Below are 14,441 nucleotides of genomic sequence, written 5' to 3' on the forward strand. Positions count from 1 at the left end.
ATAAAATAAAAGTAAAATTCATATAGAACTAGACTTCTTTTATTTTATTTTAGAATAAGGTTTTTTAAACCTTATTAAACTCCATCTATTTTATATTGATTAGGATAAGGTGTTTCAATCCTACTAGAATATGGCTTTACAAGCCTATAAATAGACATAGTCTATTCCCCTTGTATTGATTTCAAATTTTCGACATAGTGAATTTTTTTCTCCTCTGCCTGTGGTTTTTCCCGAAAGGGTTTCCACGTAAAATTTGTGTGTTTTTTATTTTTATTTTTTATTTTATTTTTCACAATTGGAAATATGTGCTTTTGTTTATGGCTATTGTATAACATTTTGATGATTGGTTTAGATGTTATAACTATAATATGAGTTTATGTTTGTTGTCAAATGATAGGTTAATAGGTTGCCATTATGGCCAACCTAGAGATGATAGAAATTGGTACTTGGATTGCATATTAGGCACATGTATGGCTAAGTTCTAGTTTGGTAGGAAATAGGGTTGAATTTTGGTATTGACTTATGTTTGTGATGGTGCCTTATGGCATATTGGTTAGAACTAAGAAAATGACATATTTTGGCATGCTTTGGTGCATTTTGAACAGATTTAAGGATTGGTTAAGTGCATATTTATTGTGTATATGAGAATTTGGTTTTGTAACTTGCATTATAAGGTACCTTTTGGTACACACGGGCTAATGCACGACTGTGTTGCACACATGGGCTTGTGACACGATCGTGTGCTCTGTTTTGATTCGGAAGTTTTGGGCAAACATAATTATAGAAAGATACACGGGCTAGCCACATGCCTGTGTGGTACTGTTCATTTGATCATTAAATTTTAGTACACGGTTCAGAAACATAGTTGTGTGACCTTAAGTTGAAAATTTTGCATCTAGGCCCACATGACTTCAGTTTTTTACACAGCTTGGTGGCACGACTGTGTGACTCTAGCTTTACACTATTATAGTTAGTTACAAGTCTTGGTAACATGGCCGTGTGACTCAGCACACATAGTTACAATTTGTCATACGGCTTGGACACATAACCGTGTGATCCTTAATTTTTGATAAATTCATACTATTTGTGAAGTTTTCAATTAAGATCTTATTTGATTCCAGATTAATTTGAGAGCTTTTGTAAGCTTGATTAAAGCTCGAAATTGTATGAAAAGCATGTTTTTTTGAATGGTTGAGATATGATGAATGAATTGTTGAATTTTTAATTAAGTTCACATGTTCTTGTTCTGTTAATTCTATAGCATTCTGTAATCCGATTTCAGCAACGAAAATGGGTGAGGGGTGTTACACTAGGGTTTCATCTAGCTTCTTATTGATAAAGTTGAACTTCTTCAACAAGGATTGAGTTTATGCAAGCTTTTTTAAGGTAGGCTCCAATCTTGTAGTCTTGTCCTCTAAGAGAGAATATTCAAGCTTTATCTATTTTTTTAGTTATTTATTCTACAATTTGAAGAATGGCTTTTCATCACTTGCTTTTCATCAATTAGACTAGTACTAATCTTGTATATATCCTTCCATTTATCCAACATAGTCTTATAGGTCTCAATAAAATTCTATTGAACTCAATGTCCAAGCCATTGACATCTTTTGAGTCAGTTACATATGAAGCACTAACTTGAATGGTAAATGCCGCATATTTTCTGAGATGCTCCTCTTCTTCTTTCTCCATCACTACAAGTAACACAGAAAGACTTATTATTCTTTTTCAAGGTATTAACCCACTCAACTTGAATGTGATCAAAACATCAAACTTAAACATGATATCGATATGTATCGATACTTTGACAAAGGTATCGGTACTTTATGTCTAGTGTCAATACATTCATTTTAATTTAAATTATTTTGAAACATCGAAGGCCAAAATAGTATTGTTACCTTTATGAGGTATCGATACCTATTCTAAAAATTTTGAAAACATTGCAATTTGGTCTTTTTTAATGCTTGGGTTTATAAAATAGCTTTCATAAGCGTGATTAAGACTCGAGTTTAATTGTGTATCATAATATCTAAGTGTTTACGACATGATTGAATATTGAAATGATTTATTTATGATATACTTGATCTGAAATTTTAAAAATGTTGCAAGAAGGTCCCTATTCAATCTTGGGTTGATTTTAAAGCATTTGTATGCTTGTATAAGACCTGAGAAAGAATGTTCATGATATTCAATATTGTATTGCTGTTGATTGCATGAATGTTGGTGTGAAATGATGATTTTATTGTGAATTTGTTAGTAGTTACTATGACAACGACTATAACATCTTGTAACTCAGACCTGACGATTGGATTGGGCGAAGGGTGTTACATTATCCAATTTCCAACTATGCCTCAAGTTAGAAAAAGAAGGAAAACTTTTTTTCTTCCTTCTATGATATTCACCAATAGATATTTATTACAATGAGTAACATCAACAGTTGATTTAGCAAAGAATCTTATCACAAGAATGTAGGTAAGGCATCCCCACAAAATTAGTATGGACAGTTACAAATGGATGGTTGAATAACAAAGCTAAATCCCCTTAATGGATGTCAACCCTTTTCTTTCTCCATTAAATTAGCACATGCGCATTATCCTTCTTGTGTTGTTTTCTATAATATATAAAGTTAATCGCAACGTTACTCATTAGCCATTCTTCACTTTTTTACGATTGTTTGGCCGTGTCAGCTTTGCATGCTGTCGCTGCCAATTTGGTGTAATAAACCTCTCTTTTTGTTTCGTTTTTGTTTCAGGCAAAAGAAAAGAGAGAAGTTTATTATTTTGTTTATTGTTTTGCTTTTAAGGTATTCCTTTTCCATCTTTTAGGATTTAGATAAGAAATTTTTTGCTGTTTTTTTATAGTAACTATCCAAAAAAAAATATGACGAAATACAACGGACTAGAGGTGACAACAAAGGTCGTCACACGTTCACTATCCTCACCGTTATGTGACTCAAAAACAGAACAGGTGCAACGAATGCGATTAAAGCCATCGCCATTGATGATTGACAAGAAATTTCTATACAATCAATTGTCCATGTTCGAGACCTCTAGGTTCATGTTTCGTATTATGTTTTAGCTTTCTTCTTTATTTTTGTACCGTGTAATTGTGTCATGTCTGAGACTTTACATTTAGGGACATTGCTTGGGAAAGAAGGCGACGACAGATTCTTCGTCAAGAGAGAAAAACAGAAGGGTTTATCGTGAGTAAAAATGGGTTGACAGATGAAGATTTGTATGAACTTAAAGGGTGCATAGAACTAGGGTTCGGATTCATTGAAGAAGAAGCTCAAAAGCTATGCAACACATTGCCAGCCCTAGATCTTTATTTTGCTGTAAACCGACAGCTTTCACACTTCCATCCCCTCAAAGCCAAAGTTGTTCACCATCACCTTCCTCAGTTGGTTACATATCACCATGTGTTGAAAGCCCTAGAAGTGAGCTAGATTGGAAAATTTACATCTCAGGTAATGTTCATTTCAATGCCAAAAACAATGATTTAAATCCATTTTTGCCATTTTGGTTATAGGGGATTATATATTTTGGTTTAGCAGGAGATAATCCTCAGCAAGTGAAGACTAAGCTAAGGCATTGGGCACAAGCTGTGGCATGTTCTTTGATGCAGTCATGTTGAAGTGTACATGCATGGTTTAGTGTAGAGGCAAAGGATCAAAGGGAAAAGAAATTTTAGAGTAAGGAGAAAAAAGATAGTAAGAGAGGGTCTAAGGTTCCCATTTTCTTATTATTATACATCCAATTTTGGCTAAGATCCAATTTTGTTTTGTTTGAGATCACTTAGAGGGATTCAATTTAAATAAACAAATTCCATAAAACTTACTTTAAAAATATTAATGTTTGAAATTTTTATTAATATAATATATATTTCACAAATTATTAATAAAATTATTCTTATAATTTAATACTTTGACATTATTTGTTATTAATTAATATTTTTTAAATCTAAGCTTCCAATCATAACTTTTTATCCTCAAAAGTTAAAATCAGGCTAATTATCAAATGTTAAAAGAATTTAAATTGTAAATACAACATTTAACCTCGTACACTTATAAATTTAGCTTTAAATTTTAGATTTAATCTCTATAAGACAAATATATTTTTTTTCTAAGGGGACAAATTTGAAGGGGGTAGACAGGGTCTTGACCCCTCTCAAATGGAAAATTACTATTTCTTTTATGAAAAGACAAAAAAAAAAAATTGAAAAGATTACAATAAAATGGAACTAGATCCTCATCGGGGAAACTTCAAACACTTGAAGATCTTTCTCTCCTCTCTTGAACTTATTTTGCGATTCCATTAGCTTCTCCATTATCCTCCCTAAGGATATGTCGAATGCCCCAATGTCTTGTTTTGGATAAATTTTAGTAAACTCTCCTGATCAGAGTTGAGTCTAAATCATTACAAGCTTGATTTTGATTTGCTAGAACTGTCTCGATGCTATCAGTTTGAATCATCATGCTGTCATAGAAAAATTGCTATTTAAGTCTTCTATAAAATGATAAATTAAAAATTAATTTATGGTAAAATTACACTTTGACCTCAAAAATGAAAAAAATATATTTAATCGCTTAAAAAATGATGAATAATAAATTAATATATTATGTTTAATCCTTTTAAAAATTTATTATTCAATTTTGACCCCTCCTAATTTTCTTTTTGGGTTTGCCCCTACTTTTTCTCTCTTTTTTGACATTATAAAAAATGGTTAAATTTTAAATTTGATCCCTTTACATTTTTTCGAGTTATATAAAATGATCAAATTTTAATTTTAGTCCTTATATATTTTATATTTTTAAAAATAAATTTTAAAAATTTCTCTTTTTTTCCTAATTTTTCTAATTTTTAATAATGTTTATTAGTTTTTTTTTCATTTTAAAATATTTTTTATAGTTTTAAATATTTTTAATGTTTTTTGACTGGTCAACGTCAATTCAACGTGCCACATCATCAGGCAACTTGCCATGTCATCAATGATGCGACACGTTCTGATTGGCTGACTTCTTTTTAAACTCGTTAGCTATTAGGTACCAAAACGGGCAACAATGTAAAGTTCATGTATTAAAATGAGACAAAAAAGTTTAAGTACCAAAGTGAGAAAATAGATATAGTTTAAGGGCTAATCATGAATAAAACTAAACTTAAAGTATAAATATAATATTTTTTGATAAATAGACACTATTAACCTGATACATCTATAAATTCTATATAATAACGGTCAAATTTCAACTTTAATCCCTATATTATGTTTAAATTTAAGATTTAATCTCTTCATATAAAATTTTAAGGGCTTAGCTGTAAGACACATGCCCCTTCCTCTCTTTTTTTTGACATTATAAAAAAAGGGTTAAATTTTAAATTTGATCTCTCTACTTTTTTTTGAATTACATAATAATGGTCAAATTTTAATTACAATTCTTATATTATGTTTAAGTTTGAGTTTTGATATCTATATTTTAATTATCGAAGGCCTTTCGATAAGGCACATCGGTTTCTTTTTATTTGACATTATAAGAAATGGTCAATTTTCAAATTTGATCCCTCTACATTTTTAAATAATATAAAAATGGTTAAATTTTAATTTTGTTCCTTATACTACGTCCAAATTTGAGATTTAATCTCTATATTTTAATTTTTAAGGCCTTTCAATAGAACATGTGTCCTTCCCCTTTTTTTTGACATTATAAATGGTTGAATTTCAAATTTGATCCCTCTATTTTTTTCAAGTTATATAACAATGGTCAAAATTCAATTTTGATCCCTATACTACATTTAAATTTAAGATTTAAACTCTATATTTTAATTTTTGACAAACTCTATATATAAGAAAGGCCCTATGACCTGTCCCTTTTTCTTTTTTCCTTTTTACATTATAAGAAATAGTTAAATCTAAAATTTCATCCCTCTATTTTTTGATTTATATAATAATGGTTAAATTTCAATTTTGGTCCCTATATTATGTTTAAATTTGAGATTTAATTTCTATATTTTAATTTTTGAGGGCCTAGACACATGTCCCTTTCCTCCTTTTTTTTTTGACATTATAAATAATTGAATTTCAAATGTGATCCCTCTTTTTTTTTTAGAGTTATACAATAATGGTCAAATGTTAAGTTTAATCATACACTACGTTCAAATTCGAGATTTAATATTTATATTTTAATATTTGAACAACTTATGGCGTTCCTATAAGGCATGTGCCCCTTTTTTTTTTCTTTTACATGATAAGAAATCGTTAAATTTCAACACTCATCCTCTATTTTTTTTAGTTATAATGGTTAACTTTTAATTTTGGTTCTTAAACTATGTTTAAATTTATAATTTAAATTTTATATTTTAAATTGATATAGTTCGCACCTCAACTTTTATAATGTCATTAGTTTAAATATTTTATTTTGATTATATATACTAACATGAATTTTAAAAATTGTTAACTTCGTTAATTTTTTTGTTAAATTTAAATTTATTACAATACCTTTTTTTAAGACAATTCTACTAAGTAAGTTTTTTTTATTTAAAGTTTTTGAAAATAAAAACGGACTAAAATTTAAATATATAAAATTATAACTTTCAAAATTTTAATTAATAATTTAGACAAATATAATTAACCCAATACTTAGAGGGTGGGAATGGAGATTAGTATATAATTAAACGCGGGTAATACCTATATTAAGAAATTCTTAAATAGGTCAAAAAAAAAACGAAAAAGAAAATAAAGCTGTTTAGGGTTTTACGAAGGCAATAGTAAGTAACCATGTCTCCAGATGCTTCAGCTGCCCTTGCAGGTTCATACTTTCTTCAACTACGTATATTTTTTAATACTGTTTTTCATTGTTGTTTATTGGGCTTTCTCATCTTTTATGTTTAAAGTTGGAAAATTGACTTAAAAAACTTGTATACTTTAATGGGGATTCTATATTTCTGTCAGTGTAATACTGATGCAAGTTTTCTAATTCTTCGGTTATATGTAGTTTCGCTGAACAAACATTTTATTTTTATTTTTTAAAATTGTACTCTGACTATCAAAATTCAATGCTTGAAGATTTAAATTTTGGGAACTTGTTGATATCTTGATTGCAGTGAGGCAGAAAGTTCAAACCTTTTTGAATGCTGCTTGTACAGGGAACCTTGATCTTCTCAAGAGTAAGACAACTCATGTTATGTTTTAATTTTACTATTCCGAGAGCTAAATATTATTTTGAAATGCTTTTGTTTTTGTTTTTGTTTTTTTTTTCGAACTTTTTGATGTTTCGAGTAGAGATTGCCTCTCAACTTGATGAGGGGAAGGGACTGGCTAAAACGGTGGCAGATATTAAGGATGCGAACAAACGAGGGGCAATTCATTTTGCAGCAAGAGAGGGCAAGACTGAGGTGTGTAAATACTTGTTGGAAGAATTGAAGCTTGATGTGAACACAAAAGATGAAGATGGTATGCATTTGAGTTTTTCGTCTTATATAGTCAAAATTTTCTTAATACTCTGTTCTTTTTATGTGCTGAAAGATTCTTTATGTTATACTCTTGAATTAATTGAAAATGCAGGTGACACTCCTCTCCTTCATGCTGCCCGGAAAGGTCATACTCTCACTGCAAAATACCTTCTAGAGCATGGTGCTGATCCTGCTATACCCAGCAACTTAGATGCCACTGCTTTACATCATGCAGCTGGAATTGGTGCGTGCTCTTTGGCTTGTTTGTTCCTTTTCTAAGGATGGGGCTGTTATTCCGATGTGATAGTGCAGTAATCAGAGTTCAGTATGATGTTACTATGATCCATTGCACATTGTTATGTAGTTTACTATAAAACAATTGATCTTGTTGCTACTGTACATGGTCGTTTGAACTCCCTTCATTATATTCTTTTCTTAAGTAATTATTCTTACCTCCAATTTACTACTTCTTGCCTGCAGGGGATGTTGAATTGCTGAAGTATATACTGGACAAAGGCGTCAAGGTTGATTCACAAAGTGATGCTGGTACCCCTTTAGTTTGGGCTGCTGGTCATGGTCAACGTGAAGCTGTGAAAGTATTATTAGATTATCATGCTAATGTATGTTCTCTTTTCATATTATATTACTTGTATATGAAAATAAAATAATTCTAGAGACTAGAATTTTTTCGTGTTTTCGTTAGGGACTCCTTTTTAAAAGTATCATTTATGTATACTCGTCTTTTACTGCTTATGATGATTACTTTTGCAGCCAAATGCTGAAAACGAGGATAATATCACTCCATTGTTGTCATCCGTGGCAGCAGGTTCACTTGCATGCACGGATTTGTTGATTCAGGTTTGTCCTCTTTAATCTTCTTAGTGCTCCACTATGTCTGACTTTTTGCCGCTTGCTATAAAATGTTCGCTAATGAAAATTTTAGAAGAGAAATTACTAAATCTTTTGTTTTGTTGTAGCTTTGCTTGACAGATGACTTCTAGATAGGAACTTTGTTAACTCTATAAAAAATTCCAAAAATTCCTCATTTTCATTTATTATCTTTGTTTCTTGTGCCTGCTATTTGGATGGATTGCTAATCATTTTAATTTGATTTTAGAACATTTATTATGTTTTTTTTTTTTTCAATTATACCATTTCATTGTTGTCATTGAGTCTTGCATTTTATCATATGCAGGCAGGTGCTAAAGTGAATATTACAGCTGGTGGAACAACTCCGTTGCATATTGCAGCTGATCATGGAAGCCCTGAACTAATAAACAGCTTACTGAAAGCTGGAGCTGATCCTAATGCCACTGATGAAGTGAGTTTAGTAATACACTCATTTTTCCAAAACAATAAACTTTTGAGCTTTAAAGGTTTTTCTAGTGATCTGTATGCTGTTACCTATTAGATGGTGAAATACCAAAACTGTTACCTAAAGGGATAATTCTTTTGTCTTCTTCAATGCCCTTGTGCGAATTTAAGTGTGCATCCGGGACTTTGAAGTTACGAAGCCTGGCATCCTCGGAAGGCGGTGCCAGTTGCTTCTATTGATACATTTTGTGCGATATGATGGGTTTTCACTTGTCAGAGCTATATCTGCCTTCTGCATGGTCTTACATTACTCTTGAGCTGTTATCTAATCCATAAAGAAGTTTAGTTGATAATTGATGTTTGCTATTTTGAACGGGACCTTGTAGCAGGAGTTCGATAGAGAAAAAAAAAAAGGATTAGTCAAAGAAACTAAAGTATAACTCCTCAAGATGGCCAAAAAGAAAGTATAACTCAAAATTATTTATTTGTTGAGTTAATCCGGCATTTGTTTCTTTGTTCTTCACATCACAGGATGGCCTGAAGCCCGTCCAGGTTGCAGCTGCCAGAGGTCATCGTGGAGCAGTTGAGATACTATTTCCTTTGACGTCAAGAATCGATACCATTCCAGAGTGGACTGTTGATGGAATTCTCAAATATATGCAGTCTGAAACTGACAAACAATTGGTACTAGTTTTTACTGTGAACCAAATTTGAGCATAATGCTTGATGTCTTATTTTGCTATGAATGCAAATGTCAACATATATTGTTATCTTTATTTATTTTGAGGTGAATTTTGCAGGAGCAAATGAAAAAACTGACGGAAGCCAAGTCAACAAGGGACACTGCATTGCCGGCAAATGATCTCCCTGAGGTGTCCCCTTTAATCTATTTTGTGATTTTTGCTTGTTGAGTCTGTCCCCTTTAATCTAAAGAAATGTGATTCACATGGTTTTTCTTTGTGGTTAACTGCTGCTTGTAATTTTCATAGAGTTTGAATTAAAGAAAGAGAACATATATTCTCCTCGTTATATGTCTTGAGTTATTTATCTAGGTGACACCCGAAGCGAAGAAGAAAGCTGCAGAAGCCAAATCAAGAGGAGACGAGGCTTTCAAAGGAAAAGATTTTCATATGGCTGTAGATGCATATACACAAGTAAGATATTAATCTCATTTGTCAAATTGCGTTAAAGTAGTCATCCTTTTCTAATACAAGGTCGAAATCACCTGTTCCTAGACCAGAATTTCATTTTTGGAACATTTAGCCATATCTTTTCCATCAAATTGTGCCCGGAAACAGTACTTCTTGGCGCTTGATTTCTTAACCTTGCACATCACATGAAGGCAAATGTGTTTGTGGCATTTGGTGAATTGAGTTTCTTTCTGCATTTAAATTCGTTAACTAGTTTTAAGAACACGATCTTGAGAATTTAATCTCATCTTCTGATTAACTTAACAGGCAATTGATTTAGATCCAACGGATGCTGCACTGCATTCAAATAGAAGCCTTTGCTGGATTCGTCTCGGACAAGCTGAGCATGCTTTAACAGATGCAAGGGCTTGCAGAGCATTAAGACCAGACTGGCCAAAAGCTTGCTATAGAGAAGGTGCTGCATTGCGTTTGTTGCAGGCACGTTAAATCTTTTTACCACAGTTGTCGAAGTTTCATACTGGTTTTATTATTTTTGATATCAGACCGTTTTTAGCCGCTCCTTTTATTGCAGAAATATGATGAAGCAGCTAATGCCTTTTACGAGGGTGTGCAGCTTGACCCCGAAAATAAAGAGCTCGTAAATGCTTTTAGGTCAGTAATCTCAGTCTTCATCTTCTCTGCTTAGGTCGTTGTTTTATGGTGCCTGTAAACTCAATATGCCTATTGTTAACTGAAAAATTAGTATTCTTTCCAAGCAACATCTTGATATTTGATTCCGTAGTTTTAATTTGCAAATTTTGCAGGGAAGCAGTTGAAGCGGGGAGGAAGTTTCATGGTACCGATCAAGAAAAATCTAGTTAGTTTTCCGAGCTGATACACCAAAGATTTGAGAAGATATGATGGGTAACAAACCGTACGGATTTTGAAGTTGGGAAGGGAATGTTTATTTGTAGAATGCTTTATATGCGAAACAACACGACTGAAAGTTAATGAGCATGAGAACGTAAGATTAGCAGAGCAAATTGGTGTTGGTATTCACCATGAGAATTGCATGCTTAACATCAAGAAGAGAATTCAAATAATCAAAGTAAAAAAATTGAAACCCATCCTCAGCAGTAATTATGTTGTCCACGTCTTTTGTGGAGGGTTGTAAAAAATGGGTTTTAATGTTAGAATCAGATTAATCGACTATCTAACTAGTAAAATTTTATCATTTAGCCATTTACCACTCAATTTAGTTGAATCTATCAAAACTCCAAATCTGCAAAGATCCCAGTGCTTGTCTTCACTGGAATCTTTTAACTTTTTATTGGTTGAATCAAGAACTAGAAATCTAACTGCTTAATGAAATAATATTTTTATGTCAAAGAGTTGGAATAATCATGATTTAGATATCTAAGTAAGGCACTTTCACCACCTGTAAGAGGCCAATTATCATGTATTACATTTATTAGAAATTTAAATTGCAATTGCAGATACCTTGTAGATTGCATCATATTTAGTAAATTTAGCAACTTGCATGCAACAAGTGCTGCTAAGTTTTATTCGAGAATGGATTTATTTAGTAGTGATACAAAGCATTTATTTGGTTGAATCTCATTTTAATTACTAAAAAGTGGGTTTAGTCACCACAGTTTACAAATTCATAGTTGACAGTGAGGTGACCTTGAGCATTCCCATTCCCATTTGTGTCGAGTTGGTTAAATACATTAACATCCAAATCCAGCCCTCCATTGCTGCATTGATCCACGATTCTCACCGTTGCCTGAGTTCCAGTGGCGGTGTTGGTCACCCTTAAGCATCGGCCACAAGCAGCTTGACCTTGAGGACCAGCAGGACCACAAAAAGCAGTCCATCCATATTTTTGACGCCATGCTAAGGGCTTATTGGCATCCCATGTGGCGCAGAAAGCACTTGCAGCAGTCAAGTCCCAGTTTATGTTCTGCGGATTGTAAAGATGATAAGTAGCTCTCACATTGGAAGCACTTTGGGCTGCCGCCGATACCACCACACAAGCTAAAACCACTATGCAGACTCTCAATTTCTCCATTTTTTTTTGGTTGCCACTACATGTTTCCCAAGGCTCCTCAATTTATAGGGAATTTATTCCCTCAGTTGTTCATGAGATTTCCCAGTGTCGTGTGATGACCGAAAGCTTATAAAATTCCAAGTCCGTAGTGAAAATGAAAATATCCATATAATCTTCTTCGGTACACTAAAACAGATTCTAGATGATGACTCAATTAATGTGTCTTTCTTTGATTTAATTCATCGTGCTGTTCCGCATTTAACGGATGTCTTCTTTAAAATTTCAATGGCTGCAAATACTGTATTTGTAATGAAATTCATTGTATTTATATAATCACCTATGTAGGGAAACATACCATTCACAATTTTTGAAATTATATATTTTTAAATAGTATACCATCAAACTTTAAAAAATCGTTGAATGTAATGGTAAGACATTGCATTTATAAAGAAGAATACATATATGAACTTTAAAGACAATAACATATAAAACATCAAATAAAATTCGGATTCTATTTTAGGATTTTTTTTCTTTTATTATATTTGCAAAGGCTAATGAACATTAAAAAGAAAAAAAGAAAAAAAAAAGTTTAAATAAAATAAACTATTTGGTCAATATGTTTTACTCAAAAGGTTTTAAAAATTTTCATTTAAGTCACTGAGTTGTTAAGTTCTCATTTACTTAGATTGATTAAAAAATTAATCTTTGCTTTTTAATCCATATTATAAGTATTTTATATTTTATTTATATTCTTTTTAAAAAGAAAATTTTAATTATATATATTATTTATTTTATATTAAATGGGTTCATTTGATGTTTTCAAAAAATAAATAAATTTGATTAATTACTATTATTAACGATAAATAAATTACTTACCCAACTATTGATACCAAAGTAGGATGCTTTTGGTGATGCGAAGAATCGTAGTCTTTCACGCAAACTACTATTTTCAGTAATCTTAGGACTTGTCTTCGGATGAATTTTCTATCAATATGACGTTTCAAATTAGATTTAGGCAAGTTATGAGAAATTACAAAATATCACTTAGTTATAAGTATTTTTTAAATTATTTAATTATAAAAAATTATAAAAAGATCATTTAATTATTTAATTATATTTTTTTAATCATTTAACAGTGGAAGATTTTAAAATTGGCATAATGATAATTTTATCCCTCAACATTTATATATTGATAATATTTACCAAGTTAATAATTTTTATATTTTCTCATTATTTTAAAATTAACTCTCAATGTTATAAAGAAAAGCAAATGTGCAAAAAAAAAAAGAGAGACCAAATTACATAATGTGTATGTAAGGCCCAAATTTTGCCAGGGGCTCAAAAACCAAATAAAATAATTACAAAACCCATTACCCAGTTGCAAGCCCAATAAGCCCAATAAACTAAATAAATAAATACAAAATAAACCCAATAGCCTAAAATCCTAAAGCCCAAATCAGCTCACTATCTTAACTTTTTCAGTAGCCACCCAAACCCTAGCCTCCTCTTCAGCTGCCGCTCCTCCCACAAGCACGCGCTTCCACCACTGGCCTCCCCACGCATGCCCCTCTCCTCCACGCGTCTGACACCCCTCAAAGCCTGCAAACAAGCAAGAAAAGAAGACACAAAAAGACAAAAACCATGTGCAAACAACAAAGGATATAGCAGAGAAACAATAACGAAATGTAAAGAGGACTATCGGCTCTAAAGCTTTAGGGGAGAACCGATTGTAAGGGGGGGTTTTCCTAATTCAAAAAGGGGGAAACGGATTGTAAATAGGGGGACGGATTGAAAAAAAATCAATTAAAAAAACAGTTTACCGAAGGTGATTCGCATTTTTTTCTATGTTCTTATTCTTTTTTCTTACTTTATTTTGAATCTACTTGACGAATCTAAAAAAGGAGTTTATTTACTGTTTTTGGTTTCGGTTTAGTCGACGTTGGCTCCTCCGATCTGAAGGTTGACAGATCCTTGTGGGTCTGGCTGAAACCACGACGGTGGTGGAGGCGTATCATGCGCCGGTGAAACCCAAGAGTTGGCCAAGGTGAAGAATAGGAGAAAAAGAAAGGAATTTCGGGGGTTTTTGCTTAGAAAAATGGTTTTGTAAGCTTTTAAAAATATAAATGTATAATAAAAGTTGTATTAAATTTAAAGTGATGCAATTAAGAGGGTGGAAACCCGCGTGTTGACCTGCTCATTAGACTGGAATTGCGCATTTCCACCTTAAAGGGGGAATTTTTGCAAACAGTCCCTTCCATTTGCACCACCTCTAATTTAATACTATTCCATTTCTTTCATTTTTGCCCTGAACTTTGCGCGCCACTCCAATTTAGTCCCCGCTTGAGTGCTGTTTTTTTGGGGTTGGGAACATTGGCACTTTAGCCCTTGTGCATTCACGCGCATTCCATTTTAGTCCTTAAGCCTATTTCAACTATTTTATTATTTACACTTTAACCCTTTTATTATTTATTTATTTCAATTTTCCTTCTTAATTTTATTTAAGTTATA

At 32.1% G+C, this 14,441-nt stretch overlaps 2 protein-coding genes and 1 pseudogene across 2 annotated transcripts; 2 read left to right on the forward strand and 1 right to left on the reverse strand.

Annotated features, from left to right (window-relative positions):
- The first annotated feature begins 2,638 nt into the window (after positions 1–2,638).
- LOC107894435 (uncharacterized) lies at positions 2,639–3,883 on the forward strand (annotated as a pseudogene).
- Positions 3,884–6,656: 2,773 nt separating this feature from the next.
- LOC107893212 (ankyrin-1) lies at positions 6,657–10,926 on the forward strand. Its single transcript, XM_016818145.2, has 13 exons — positions 6,657–6,796; positions 7,092–7,154; positions 7,270–7,440; positions 7,552–7,683; positions 7,920–8,059; positions 8,211–8,297; positions 8,635–8,760; positions 9,285–9,437; positions 9,554–9,625; positions 9,806–9,907; positions 10,211–10,381; positions 10,476–10,555; positions 10,708–10,926. Exons 1-13 carry the CDS (start codon positions 6,766–6,768, stop codon positions 10,763–10,765), a joined length of 1,386 nt encoding a protein of 461 aa, XP_016673634.1. The 5' UTR covers positions 6,657–6,765; the 3' UTR covers positions 10,766–10,926.
- Positions 10,927–11,401: 475 nt separating this feature from the next.
- LOC107893213 (pathogenesis-related protein PR-4A) lies at positions 11,402–11,985 on the reverse strand. The gene has a single exon (XM_016818146.2). The coding sequence runs from the start codon at positions 11,952–11,954 to the stop codon at positions 11,526–11,528; it is 429 nt and encodes a 142-aa protein (XP_016673635.2). The 5' UTR covers positions 11,955–11,985; the 3' UTR covers positions 11,402–11,525.
- Positions 11,986–14,441: the final 2,456 nt, after the last annotated feature.

The sequence above is a fragment of the Gossypium hirsutum genome, chromosome A13, assembly GCF_007990345.1.
Source record: "Gossypium hirsutum isolate 1008001.06 chromosome A13, Gossypium_hirsutum_v2.1, whole genome shotgun sequence".
Lineage (NCBI taxonomy): Eukaryota > Viridiplantae > Streptophyta > Magnoliopsida > Malvales > Malvaceae > Gossypium > Gossypium hirsutum.

What these genes read in the sequence shown, in the direction of transcription:
- LOC107893212 (XM_016818145.2), top strand. Translation starts at nt 6,766, where the DNA reads ATGTCTCCAGATGCTTCAGCTGCCCTTGCAG. An exon ending in CGGCAAATGATCTCCCTGAG is followed by an intron (nt 9,626 to 9,805) that starts GTGTCCCCTTTA and finishes TTATTTATCTAG; the next exon opens with GTGACACCCGAAGCGAAGAA. An exon ending in GAGCTCGTAAATGCTTTTAG is followed by an intron (nt 10,556 to 10,707) that starts GTCAGTAATCTC and finishes CAAATTTTGCAG; the next exon opens with GGAAGCAGTTGAAGCGGGGA.
- LOC107893213 (XM_016818146.2), bottom strand. Translation starts at nt 11,954, where the DNA reads ATGGAGAAATTGAGAGTCTGCATAGTGGTTTTAGCTTGTGTGGTGGTA.